This window comes from Semicossyphus pulcher, unplaced genomic scaffold, assembly GCF_022749685.1.
Source record: "Semicossyphus pulcher isolate SPU_LCO1_2020_fin unplaced genomic scaffold, fSemPul1.0.p SCAF_16, whole genome shotgun sequence".
NCBI classification, from domain to species: domain Eukaryota; kingdom Metazoa; phylum Chordata; class Actinopteri; order Labriformes; family Labridae; genus Semicossyphus; species Semicossyphus pulcher.
In genome coordinates, this window is record NW_027211670.1 from 10,168,356 (window position 1) to 10,182,316 (window position 13,961).

The following is a 13,961-nucleotide window of genomic DNA, read 5'->3' on the forward strand; positions in this document are numbered from 1 at the left end:
TCATGGTATTATTTATATGCTATATTTATTTTTTTCCAATTTGGGATTTCATTGTGCAGAACTTAATTCTGACCTGGGAATAGAATTTTTTTTTCATAGTACATATTGATAATATGATCTCAAGTTCTTCAAATACATACACAATATCATCACTTAAGAGGACACACAAAAGACAATAATGTTAACAGACATAGACATAGTTGGGAGATAATGTTGGTAACAATGCAGGTAATTAATATATAGACTAATATTCAACAAAAACTAATATTCATACAAAAATTATAAGCTATTTAAATTAGGTATTAATTTGGTCAGGTCTTTATTTATTAATTCAGACCTTAAGAAAGGACTTTAAAAATAAAGTGGTTTCATATAAAATTAATTGTGTTTTAATTTAACAAAGTTGGAGATGAAACGAATGATACGGGGCTTTCAAATGTGTATAGTACACAAAATAATTCCTACTGTAATTACAATAAGTTTACTAAAGTTTTTCTACAGTCCTTGTGTGGACTAGGAACCTTTATTCGGCTTGAAATCAATGTCACCCGAACAGAAGAACATGTGACACCGCGCTGTCAAAAGCAGGAAGTTAAGAATGTAAAGTATAATGCGGCATCTCTTCACATCATTGATTTCGTTTCCTCATTTTAAATTATTATTTACGCACTCTATAACCACGAGCACCTGGACGTGTCGGGTTTATGCTCTGTCAGGTGAGTGTTTCCGTCGTGTTGTTCTGTTAACGTCGCTGTTCACTGAGCTTTTCTACGCCTGAATCTCTGCAAACACAACCCAACTGTTAGCACAGACAGATAGCCGGCTAGCTAGCTGCTCAAACTGACTTAACCACGGCGGTTTGCTTGCTTATTAACAAGTAATGTTTTGTAGTTTTACTCGTAGCCGACATAGTCTCAGCCTTCACATTTTCGTGTTTTATTTCTTAAGTCATAATTTACAAAGAAACTACTAGTGTGAAAGAGCGTCGAGGGGTTTCAGCTCGCAGACACTTTACCGGCTTAACGGAGGCAGTTACGTTGCTAAATTTAAAGTATCCAATGTGAACACACCGGCTGTGACAACCTGTAAACACGCTGCAAGCAAATGTACCTGTAAGGGGATGCAGAGGTGAGAGTATCAATGGAAAGCTCAGGTACTGTAACTTTCTGAAGTAAAACTAAACACAAGTTATTCATCCATTGAATTTCTCTTACGGCTGCTGTATCTTGTGCAAGTAAACATTTCAACGTAACTTTCCTGAACCTGCATGACCTCAGTAAACGTTTGTTTGCTTTGGTAAAGCTACCTCACTGTATTAAGTTGTTGGACCAGAAAATCGTGAAAATGTTACTCGCATATTAATGCATTCATAAATCCTAATTGAGTAAATTTGCTTTTGATAACTTAATAACGTTGCATACAGTTTTATGATGTTCACCAAGCTGAAACTAATGCAGTATTAGTTATAAGTTAGCTGAGGCCCTGCAAAAATGAGCAGAAAATTTGAATCTGTCCAGTCAAACACAATCCTAACCCTACTTTTTTTGTTGAGAACCTGACCAATATGACACCGAGTGGATATAGTATAAATGTAATGCACTGTACTGTAACGCCTTTCTATTCTTGCGACCACTCAAAGCTACTTTTACACTACCTGTCACATTCACCCATTTACACACACATTCCTACACTGATGACAGAGGCTGCTACATCAAGTGCCCAACTGTCAATCAGTCATCACATTCACACACCGATGGCCTTGCCTTACATTAATATTTTGGGTTGGAAAAAATATTGATACGGCAATATATCATCGTCCTGACTTGTGCAATACAATTATCGCGTCACTATTACATGACTTGGTGGCCCAAGAGAAGGTTTATCAGATATCATGATGTATCATTATATGATTGCCTTGCAATATATCTATTATACCAGTATCGCAGTATCGCTGTATGTATGCATGTGATTCCCACCCCTAATCAATATTACTATGCAAATGGACTTAGCAGGTGTTTTCATTGAATAAATACACAAAGAACAACCTGTTCTTGTGTGGACACCCGCCAATATGACACCCGCCTGTTCTTGTGTGGACACCCGCCTGCTTGACAGTCATATTCTGTTACATGTGCTGCAGACAGTGCTGAGAGTATTGTTAACTATGGAGTCAACGAACGCTCTGCAGGAAGACCTGCGTGATGACATCTGTCAAAATCACCCCAAATGTTGTTTTCTGCATTATATGTTCTGTAACAAATAATAATATTAGACGGTATCTGAAAGCATTTGATTATGCATGAATTAGCTTGCACCGATCCGACAATACCAATTTCAATGCTTTGATTAAAGGTACCTGCCCATAACAGCAGTTCACCAGTTAACCCAAATTGAAGTTTTGTTCGATGTGAATGAATGAATTCAACTGTTAAAGAATCTGATTGGCCTAATAAGGTCATTATTGGATGACATACCTTCTGTACATCCACTTTGCCTTGATGCATCAACCTTACTCTGAACATCTGGACATTATAGTTAGAAGCTGATGATTACTATCATTTAATATGACTTCAGTATGTGATGCTACTTGTGTTTGTTCTGCAGGCACACGGCATGCTAACTAAAGTGGCTTTGGAGCGAAGACACCCAGAAACAAACTACACTAATGCTGATGATTAGGTAATGTGTGCTTGTTTCTGATGATGCAAGACATTAACGTTATCTAAAGGAATCTAGAAGTCTTATCTAATTCTGGCAGCGCTCTCTTCGTGTCTGTTGCAGTCCCAGAATGGCCTCAGGAATGCAAGAGAAACAGTTCACGCCGTCTCTGCTCAGTTTTTTCATTTATAACCCCACGTTTGGACCACGGGAAGGAGAGGTGAGCTTGATTCTTAGATGAGTACATATTTAAACTAGTTAATGTTCCTATATTTAACTTGCATTGCTAATTCAATGTTTCAGGAAGAGAAGAAAATTTTACTTTACCATCCAAGCGATGTTGAGAAGAACGAGAAGATCCGAAATGTGGGCCTCTGTGAAGCCATTGTACAGTTCACCAGGTGACCATTTTAACACTGAGTTTGAAAATGTAGCAGAGTGTGGCTACAGCAGCATTTCCCCTTTTTATTATTTACTGTCTGTGTGGATTTGATTGTGTGTTTTAGCCTTTTTGGCAAGGATTTAAAAAGTTTAACTTCTAAAACTTTTTGTTCCTAGTTGTCATTTAGAGCCTCAAATATGCAAAGATACCATTATAACTGTTAAATGAAATGGTTTAGTTTGAAAAACATAACTTTTTCTATCTGTAAGTAAATAAGAATAATTGAATGATGCAACACTTGGCCAGATACACACAGATAAATATCTAATTCCACAGAAGCAATAAATAATGGGCTGCTGATCTTTGGTTTGGGTGTGTCTTCTTTGTTTTCATGGTCACGTCCTCCGTCTTCCAGGACATTCTGCCCGACAAAACCGGCTAAATCCCTGCACACACAGAAGAACCGGCAGTTCTTCTTTGAGCCTGAGGACAACTTCTGGATAGTCATGGTATCTTTGCACCACCTGTCACTAAACACCCTGTTCGTTAGCTCCTCTAATTTCATTTTACCAGCTGTTAATGTTTCAAATTCACTCCTCAGGTGGTTCGAAACCCAATGGTCGAGAAACCAAACAAAGACGGCAAACCTCCCACAGTAGAATATCAGGAAGAGGAAATACTTGTGAGTAAAGAAACATACTCATAAGCATCTGTATCAGTTTGAAGTTCTACTAACCACATCCTCTTGTGTCTGTAGGACACAGTTTATGGTGCAGTCGTGAGGCAATGCTACAGTATGTACAAGGTATGTTTCATGTTGTTTCATATGTTAAAAATGAATTGTTCATTATTTCATGCAGTATTTACTGTATTAATGCCTTGTTCTTAAAATCCTGTTCTAAAAGCTATAAAGCACCTTTACAGGAGTGCCATGAAAAAATGTGTGAATGTCGAAATACAAAGAGGGAAAAATAAAAAGTAAATTCGTAAATTTAATGAATGTGGAAATATAAACACAAATATCCAAAAATTCTGAAGCATTTAATTTAATTGTTGATCGTCTGTATTTAAATTTTTAACAAATAAACATTCATTATAAAATAAAAATATACACACAGAAATACATTTGAAAATGCTTTATATTGTCTTCAAATTAAACTTCTTATAGAGTCAGTATCAAGTTTATTAGTAGGTTTACACGTACAAGGAATTTATCTTGATGTTTTGGTGCAGAACAATTAATACATAGTGGAATAAAAATAAGTAAAAAAGCTATTTAACAGTCGTACTCCTGCTGACAGGGACCTTAAATAGAATTGAGCTCAAAATAGACAAGGGCAAGAATGAGATATAAAACAGCAATGTAATACAAAATATGTACAGGTGTAGTTAAAGAGTTGTACAGATGTGCAGGTTTAATGTATATTAGGTTTAATACAGTAGGTTTAATGTATATTTGCAAACTTTTTAATTTGTCGAAGAATTCTTAAAAATTGTATTTCTTCTTTTTTACATTTTTATTTCTTACGGATTTATTCTGAAATGTGGCCGTCCCATGACTCCATCCTACAGTACCTTAAACCAGCGGTTCTCAACCTGGGGTTCACGACCCCCCGAGCGAGTCACCAGATGGTTGCGGAGAAAAAATAAAATAACATATTTTACATAAAATAACTTATTTTAGACGTACATACATAGTTTGCCTTTTCTAGCTATCTCATGGAACAACTATAGAGCGATGGCTTCTCAGAAAAAGTGACAGCAGTTCTTAAACTAAGGCCTGTAAGACCGTAAGGCTATATACTCTGTTTTCATACATGTTAACAGGAACGCAGGAAAGCAGACATGTTGACTGTTGATAGTGAAGGTGTTGTTATTTAAATAAATCTAAAAAACACTAATTAAAGCCAAAAGGAAATGATTTGTTGTTCTGTCTGCTGGCAAAGCAGTGGTCATCCTGTGTGAGTTTGGTAGCTTTTCATCAATATGTTCCAGTAGTAGTCCCAAAACATTCTCAAGCAGACTGACAGGTGGGGGTTGGGGCGGTCGCGAACACTAACTTGATTATTCCGGGGGGTCGCGACTCTGAGAGGTTGAGAACCACTGCCTTAGACTACCAATTTAAGGCCTTTCACACTGCAAAAAGAATCATCTTGTAACCATCATCTTTTCTTTGTGCTGCAGCTCTTTAACGGCACGTTTGGCAGAGCGATGGAAGCCGGCGGAGTGGAGCTGCTCATTCAGAAGCTTGAAAAGTTCTTCTACAGGGTAAAATCATGTTAAAAAAGTCCCCATAAAAACGTATAATAATTTTGTCTGTACATGCATAGCTTCAATTGACATTACTTTGACAGAATGATAGCCTTTTTTACCTCATTTGCTGTAATGACGCAGCCTAAGCACTCCTGCAAAAGCATAAAGAATTAATTTCTAATTAGGGAACACCCTTCTTAAGTGAACTCGGGCTTCCCTCTCCGCCCTGTAACCAGAAGACGTAGAGAAAAAGAGAAGCTGCGGTGTCCTTATCAGAGGTTGAATGTCACCGCCTCTCTGCTTGAGGATGATGCAAGCGTCTCTACACAGCATCAGTCAACGTTTCATATTCCTCTGTCTTTATTGCACTGTAAGCAAGCACTAAGCACGTAAACTAACCCCTTTCTCTTTCCCTTCTCGTGTGTCTCCTGGGCTCTCCAGTATCTGCAGACTCTCCACCTGCAGTCCTGCGACCTGCTGGACGTGTTTGGAGGCATCAGCTTCTTCCCGCTGGACAAGATGACCTACCTGAAGATCCAGTCGTTCGTCAACAGGGTGGAGGAGAGCCTCAGTCAGATCAAATACACGGCCTTCCTGTACAACGACCAGCTCATCTGGTACAAACCGAAACCTCTTCTGGGTTTCTAACTGTCCCCGCGTGACCTCAAACAGCCTCACACTATCACATAACAGCGTAAAATCCCAGCACTGACACTTAGAAACACATAAATGCATGCTGGGTAAACAGAAGTGGCATCAAACATGACCTGTAATCCTCTTTGCAGTTAATGTGCTCCCTGACATGTCACCTGCCACTGGGCTCGTTGTGTAAGCACAGGGGGGATTATATGATTGCTAATGAAATTACTCTAAAGCAGCGCGATCTGAAGAGCTGTTTAATTATTGCCCAAATTAAGTGCTTGTACTTTGTGCAGCGTTCATCATAGAGCCTTTACAACCACAGTAATCACCACAAGGAGACGCTTAATTTTAACATCCAGCTCAGAGGGCGTTACACAGTGGACACAGCCACACAGTTTGGGCTTTGCATATTTGCAGGATGTGGTGCAGAGGTCATAACGTGTGACCGTGTTTTTATTTTGTCTTGCAGGAGCGGACTTGAACAGGATGACATGAGGATCCTGTACAAGTACCTGACCACCTCGCTGTTCCCCAGACACTCCGAACCAGAGGTGAGGAGGTGGGAGAGCACGAGGGACAGATACATGAGTAGCCGAATGATGAACTCATGATGTAACATAAGAAACAAAAGAGCTTCTAAAACAGGGAATGAAATGATATGCATTATAAGACGACTGATAAGGAGCTGTGAAAACTACTTTCAAACCTCTTTTCTCCTCTCAGTTGGCTGGCAGGGACTCTCCTCTGAGGCCGGAGGTTGCAGGGAATCTGTTGCACTATGGGAGGTAAGTCCCTGATCCATGTTTGTACCCCTCTCCTGCAGAGAGTCTGATAATAACAGGAGTAGAATCAGGTCTTTTGTTTGAATGAGTCTTGGTGCGATGTCCTGCACATTCTGGATGTGCTCATGCATGTTCGCATTTGCATGCATCATGTGGTTTCGACTCACTGACTGTAATGAGGTTAGCTTGCATTCAACCGAATGATTTAAGCAGGTAACACCCTTGGTTAACACTTGTTATGTAAGAGCAGGAGGTGAAGTATCACTGCAGACTCATATTTACATACAGATGTAACAAGAGACAATTTGCTCGATTGTTTGCTGTCTGACAAAACAGCTGGTTGAAGAGTTTCTGGAGGTGAAGTGGAGCAAAGTCTGACTCCTGGCGACCTATCATGGGACAGAAAACAGCTTTACAGAGCTAATTAGATAGCACACAAATAGTTACAACCTGGTTTAAAGGGGGGGTATTATGCTAATTTCAAGCTTCATATTTCACTTTGTGATACCTGTGGAGTAGCTTAGCATAATTTACAGTTTTCTCACACTGATGCTCTGTGCAGGCCCTCATACAGCCTCTGCCTGGAACGACTCAGTAAGCTCTGTCCCTTTAAGAAACCCCGCCCCTACAGGCTCACTTTCTTCTTATTGGCCAGCTCTCTGAAGCCTACTGAGGCTGCACTTTGTGACGTCACAAAGTCTGAAACCTGGCGTTCACAGCAGCCTGCAGACTGAGCTGAGAAGCCTGGGGATTACTCCAACATACTTTTACCTACAGATTTGAAACTTCACCCACGTTTAGTCTGGACATCCAACATTATAACATTGTATATATGTCTTAAAATGTGAAACAGCATGATACCCCCTCTTTAAGTAAAATATGAGAGGTTACATTTGATCTTCGAGATCCACGCTACACCAGAGAAACCAATTTAACACACAGACATGCCTCCCAACACAAACTCAATATAAAATGGCATCTTTGGAATTCAGAGTTTTAACAGCACAACAGTGAAGTCTTTGTTGAGCAGAGGGTCCCGTCCTTTAGATCAGTCATGAAGGAAAGAGTAGTGAACAGTCCCTGATCCACTTTAGGGTTGAGAAAATTAATCTCTTCTTCTTCTCTTCACAATGGGATCCAAAATATCTAGTCAGCTGTATATATTCAGGATCAGGATTTTTTGATTTGGACAACTCTCACCTTCCCCCTAGTGTGTAATCAGACCCACATTTCCACTTCTATATAAGCAGGACTAAGAGTTTACAGCCATGCTAGCGTCCCTTATGCACAGAAGAAAGCATGCTAACATTCTGACAAAGACAAACCATTCTGATGTTTAGACGGTGTAATTGTTACCATGGTCACAGTATTATACTCAAAGTACAGATGTGCCTGAAGGGAATTGCATTAGATTTGTAAGTACTCGAATCACATGCTCTGAAGTTGGTTCTTAAAGGGCCAGTTCACCAATTTCCAACCTCAGTCTATCATGCTATTATGGGGAGCTAATGCTATTATGGTAGGAAAAAAAGTGCAATTTGGCTCTGTGCCTTTGGAGGACGCTATCCGCTTCTCCAACGGGCGCTGGAAAACCTCCTCCAGACTACGTAAAATGCGTCATCTGGCTGAGGCCAGGGAGATCAATGTCCTTGACTGGAAATATTTAGTAGTAGTATTTCACTCCATCGCTCTCGCTTGTTCCTTACAGACGGAGGGGTGCAATGCACGCTGGGTGTTGTAGGAATGTAGAATGGGCGAAACCACAAGCTGTTTGTACAACTTTCTCCACAGCTATGGCGCCAATTCCTAATCTCATTGCTTCTATAGATAATAGAGAACACCAGCTTTGACTGACAGCGGCTTTTTCCAGGGATGAATTCCTCTTTAAGTCCAGATTATCACCCTCCAAGTGCCTGGTTAATTGAGTGGATGACAGACTTTCTTTTAAAGGGCAAATTAAGAACCTTGTAAGAGAGCTGAAGCTGAGGCTGGGATTTTACATTGGGCATAGAGCCTGCCTTTATTCAGCAGTTAGGCTACGTTTAAATAAGTTTTTTAGACTATTAGACATTATTGAAAAGCATGCTGCCTCCTCGACACAGTCCTCTGCCTCGTTTCTGTGTATCACAGCGTGTCGTGTTTTATGTCCAACTAATTTCCCCGTCCTTCATTAAGCCTCAGCAGAAACACAGCTTTGGTATTTCTGTGTTTACAAAGCCTTACTGGGTAAAGTCCATCACATCTGTGTAATCTCCTCTCACTCACCAACAGCTGTTATGATTTCCGCTCCACTAGATGGCTGCTTTACCAGGTACTCAGGATTTTGGACAAGCAGCTTTCACATATTTGGGGACTTTGGCTTAATAATATTGTCTACCTCTGAGAGTTCAAAGCTCAGATACACACTGTAACAGAAGAGTGCAATTGCTGTTCCTAAGCTGGATTTTGTATTATGTGTCTGCTGCTCCTTTCCCTGGTATCCCTGGTTAATTAAATGTTAAATAACTAAATAAAAAGAGGATAAACTCTTAGCTGTAATCACTCCATGGCCTTTCCTCTAACGCCACCATCAGGACAAACGCTCGTCAGCACTGCCAGCATCACAGCCTTAACTTTCTTCCTATCCTGTAAATATTCCAAGAATGTGCGTGAACACTTTTGTCTACATCCGTTCCCCTTTTAGGTTTTTGACAGGACCGACCAACCTAAAAGATCCAGAAGCCAAATTCCGATTTCCAAAAATATTTGTCAGCACGGAGGACGGCTACGAGGAGCTGCATCTGATTGTTTATAAGGTAAGAGTACCATAAGTGTGATCTGCTGTTATAGGACACTCTACAGGCTTCATGAGGCCTTTCAGCAAATGTCTAATATATTAAAAAAGGAGGCTGGAAGTTGGTGTCCATTTTTAGGATGTTCTCATCATCTGTGACTGAAGGATTTGTGTCGGAGCAGTTGATTTAAGATGATATACTCCCTCTCTCTATCAAATATTATTGTTTTTTTTGGGGATTAAAGAGCTGAGTTTTAAAATGATGAAGCAGATCCCACAATACCTACCATCACAGTAATGTGACGTGTAACCTGTGTGACCTTCAGTCTGCATTTAAACTGCACTTATCTGTTCTCTCGCAGGCAATGAGTGCAGCCGCTTGTTTTATGATCAGTGGTAAGTGAGCATCAGCCATCTACTTAAACAACAGAGTTCACTTTCCTGGTTAAATTCCTAGAATAACGTTTATTTATTCAGTATTGTTTCCTCCTCTGTCTCTTTGCAGCCTCTGTGGAGCTGACGAGGGACTTCTGTGAGCAGCTGGACGGCTTGGTGGGCCCTCAGCTTACCTTGCTGGCTTCTGACATATGTGAACAGTTCACCATTAACCGCAGGATATCAGGGTCAGTAAAGAGTCGACGACAACTTACCACCCCTTTGTTTATTGTTACCCTCATTGTGACCAAATATATAAGACCTGAATATGTTGTCTTTATCTGAATTGGGTTACATCATTACATCAGCTGCATGCTGTGCTCAATAAGGTTTCCTGGGTTTTAATCTACATCTGTTAACAATTCACCTCATTTATAAATTGTGTGGTCAAAACAAACCACAAAACTTCCTCTTCACTCAACTATAATGTAGGAAAAAATTAATAATTAACGAAAGAGGCACATAAGTGGAAACAAACTGGAGTGTTACTGTTATATTTTAACTTAGAACAACCGACCCAGTCGGCTCCAAACAGAACAAAGAACGTAAACAGATGTGTAAACGCCAAACAAGATCCACTCAACGACAATCAGAAGTAATGTTTCAGTCCCAAAGCTTCCAACGAGTCCCCAAAGTTCATTAAATAAAAGCTTTTAAATAATAATGTCCAAAACAAAATAATACAGTCAATGGAGGTCCAGTTGGCAGAATAGCGAGGCGCCGCGGTTCAGTAAATACAAAACATCCACGCAACCTCACCCAACAGCATTCCTCCGCTTTCCACCTCCTCCCCGGAGACGTCACTTCCCAGCTATTTATAATTTTCCTAAACGCATATGAAATAAATAGTTCTTGGTCCGAAATTGATGCTTGTCCACAAACAGTTAAATAATAACATTTTACTGGTGTAACTTTATATGTGAAGGAAAAATGTATCTCTAAAGAAAACATGTTCCCCTCACAACATCATACACCAAAATGGCTCTAAGGTTACCATTACAGTCTTGTCTTGTGTTTTCCTGTATCTCTTGTTGCTGCTTGTGTAATATTATAAATGCAACTAATGATTAGTTTCATTATCAATTCTTTTTTACCCATCAATCTGTAGAAAGTCTCAGTAAAATATAAAAAATTGGCCATCAACTGATACATACTGCGATAACCAACTTTTAAATTACTTTAAAAATAACAACTTTATTGTTTTTCTTGATCTACAGAAAAACAATTTTTGCTATTTTTTAAAAATCCATTTTATTGTTCTTTCCTCATTTGTATATACATACAGTATAACAAAGGACACATAACAAATACAATAAAAGAAATAAAAATAAAACGCATATACAGTGCAGGATACAAGGATCCGACACTCAAATGGTCGCCACTCCAAATCCATCTTTTATTTGAAAGTCGGGGGAAGTGTAATTTTACACATAAACCTATAAACAGAGAAGAACATTTTTGCAGTGGTCTTTTTTCTGGAGCTGTGTATAATTCTCAGATGAGCCCTCCTGAGGACAAACCAGTTTTTCATTCTCGTACTACATCAAACACAGACAGCTGTTTCCGGAACATTTACAAGGCTCAGATTAGATGTGACAGCAGGACCAGCAACAATATCAGTGAAATTGTTTGTTGTTTGTATCAGTTTGCAGTCAATTCTTTTTGCATCAACTCTGCCTGGCAGGCAGCGATAGATGAGACTCTGATACCACTGGATATCACCGGGGCTCTACTTAGCTGTAACTCAAGCAGCGAGACTTTAAAGACTCAGACTGGCATCCTGGCCCGCTCTCCTTTAACCCCAGCAGTTAGCTTCAGATACGTCCGCGCCTGTAATCCAAGACCGGGCTCCCCGGCCCAGACAATTTGATGGGCTCCTTTTTAATCACCCCGGTGAAGAATCCTCTGAATAAATAATGTCGTCCCAAAATCGTCAGCTGGCACTCAGAGCTGTGCCCTGATTTGGTCTAAATATAATAGAGATAAAATCAGTGATGTGGGCTGTTTGAACACGTGCAGAGGTGTGATTACACCGCTTAAAATGGGAGGACAATGTCGCCGGCTTAACTAAACAGGCTTTTCTGTCGATGTCGTCATTCAAAGTGATTTGTCTTTGTCTGTTCAGGCCGGAGAAGGAGCCCCAGTTTAAGTTCATCTACTTCAACCACATGAACCTGGCGGAGAAGAGCACCATCCACATGAGGAAGACCGCCAGCGTCTGCCTCACCTCCGTCCATCCCGACCTCATGAAGATCCTGGGAGACATCAACTGTGACTTCGCCAGGTGCAGCAGACAACCCTCTCGTTAACAACTGTAGCTGCATGTGCCTCCAGACATTTGTTCAAGAGCTTTTAAAGGGACCACGAATGAAACGGTGGCTTCCAGTTAAAAACCAAAGAGTAGACACAACTGAAGAAAATGCGCTTAATCTCTCTCACATAATATCAGCAGAGCCGTGTCACTTTCATTTGTAATGTGATGCCCTGCTAACCTTGTAAACTCACTATCTATTGAAGCAGTCATGAGACTGTAGCCATCATGTGACAGCCTGATTTTCAGTCTGCGGGACATGAAGTGACATTCATAGCGTGTATTCCAGTATCAGTATCAGTTCCTCCTTTTGTGCAGATGCCTGTAAGCATACCACATAAATCCTGACAGTGTTTCTGTCTGAGTAGATATTTGAATGTAGGTAATTTAATGTGGATCTCTTTGGTGTTTATAATTCAACTACAGTCACCCTCAAATACAAAAAACATGCTGTAAATGTGGTAGCTTTCCTATATTTCATGGTGCTTACTACTTTCTATCTGTCTGCCAGGGTGGATGAAGATGAAGAAATCATTGTAAAAGCTATGACAGACTACTGGGTAGTCGGCAAGAAGTCGGACCAGAGAGAACTGTACGTGATCCTGAATCAAAAGAACGCCAACCTGATCGAAGTGAACGGTACGTCTTCAGACCTGGCCATGAATAAATCTGTGTCATTTCAGCCACAACAGACACTCTCCTTTGTTGCTTAATCTCTGCCTCACCCTTCGTGCCCTTTTGTCTTTTCTCCGTTACAGAGGAGGTTAAGAGGCTTTGTGCGACGCAGTTCAACAACATCTTCTTCTTGGACTGATGCGGCGGACACACACTCACAGACTGTTTCAGCACACTAAAGAACTGTCAGTGTTGCAGGGTATCATGACAGCATCAGAGTAATGCAATAATTGCATTGTAATATAAGAAAAAATAAAAAGCTTTCTCACCAAGTTTTTTTTTATTTAACCTAAAAAAAAATGTAATTTTCTCTTGTAATTACGTGTAAATCCAGATTTTTACTGTACATGTTCTTTATTTCTTTCTTTTTTTTTTCTTTGTACATATTTGTAGGATTTGTTATCTGCTACTTTTGATTTCTTTCCACAATTTGTTCGTGCTTTCTTTGTCATTGAACACATGACAACATCTCAAAGTTAATTTAACCACTATGAACAGAACAGTTTCCTCCAGGTTCCCTCAATGATCAGCGATAGTTTTGAAACAAGAGGTCATCATGTCAAAAGTATTGTAGTTTGTAAAGAACTGCGCTTACTTTAAATAAATTAAGAATTAATTTGACTTAGTGTAAGATTTTTTTGTTGTTTTACATCAATTAAAAACCTTTGAACAGCCTTTAATATGTTGGATCAGCTATTATGTTTATCTGAAGTCCATGGGACATAAATTGAATTTGACACGGATAAAGACTGTGTAAGGAACTAATTTTAATTTATACTGTTTATGTACTGTTTTAGGTGCGGGTTGGAGAATTTTATGGGAGTCATGGATTTTAATATGCAGAAATTATAGATGATCTTTAATCAATTCAACAACATTACCAAGCAAAATTACCCTCATATACCACAGAACCAAGACATTTTATTTTCTAATAAATGGCATCCAAAGCCATATTATATATCTTAATTATATATTTATTTATGTTTTATATTCTATTTATTCTATGTTGTATTTGTCGGGAATAAAAATCGCGACAAAACAAAACAAAAC

At 39.5% G+C, this 13,961-nt stretch overlaps 1 protein-coding gene across 1 annotated transcript; it reads left to right on the top strand.

Moving 5' to 3' along the window:
• Nucleotides 1-589: 589 nt before the first annotated feature.
• Nucleotides 590-13,532, top strand: ccz1 (CCZ1 homolog, vacuolar protein trafficking and biogenesis associated). Its single transcript, XM_069664499.1, has 17 exons — nucleotides 590-716; nucleotides 2,605-2,679; nucleotides 2,782-2,878; nucleotides 2,962-3,059; nucleotides 3,456-3,549; nucleotides 3,642-3,722; nucleotides 3,798-3,845; nucleotides 5,225-5,308; nucleotides 5,735-5,910; nucleotides 6,405-6,486; nucleotides 6,659-6,720; nucleotides 9,401-9,512; nucleotides 9,853-9,886; nucleotides 9,996-10,113; nucleotides 12,051-12,209; nucleotides 12,748-12,875; nucleotides 12,995-13,532. The coding sequence occupies exons 2-17, from the start codon at nucleotides 2,666-2,668 to the stop codon at nucleotides 13,048-13,050; spliced, it is 1,443 nt and encodes a 480-aa protein (XP_069520600.1). The 5' UTR covers nucleotides 590-716; nucleotides 2,605-2,665; the 3' UTR covers nucleotides 13,051-13,532.
• Nucleotides 13,533-13,961: the final 429 nt, after the last annotated feature.

Coding starts and splice junctions, on each gene's coding strand:
- ccz1 (XM_069664499.1), top strand. Junction 3,550..3,641: donor ACAACTTCTGGATAGTCATG/GTATCTTTGCAC, acceptor TTCACTCCTCAG/GTGGTTCGAAACCCAATGGT. Junction 6,721..9,400: donor AATCTGTTGCACTATGGGAG/GTAAGTCCCTGA, acceptor TTCCCCTTTTAG/GTTTTTGACAGGACCGACCA.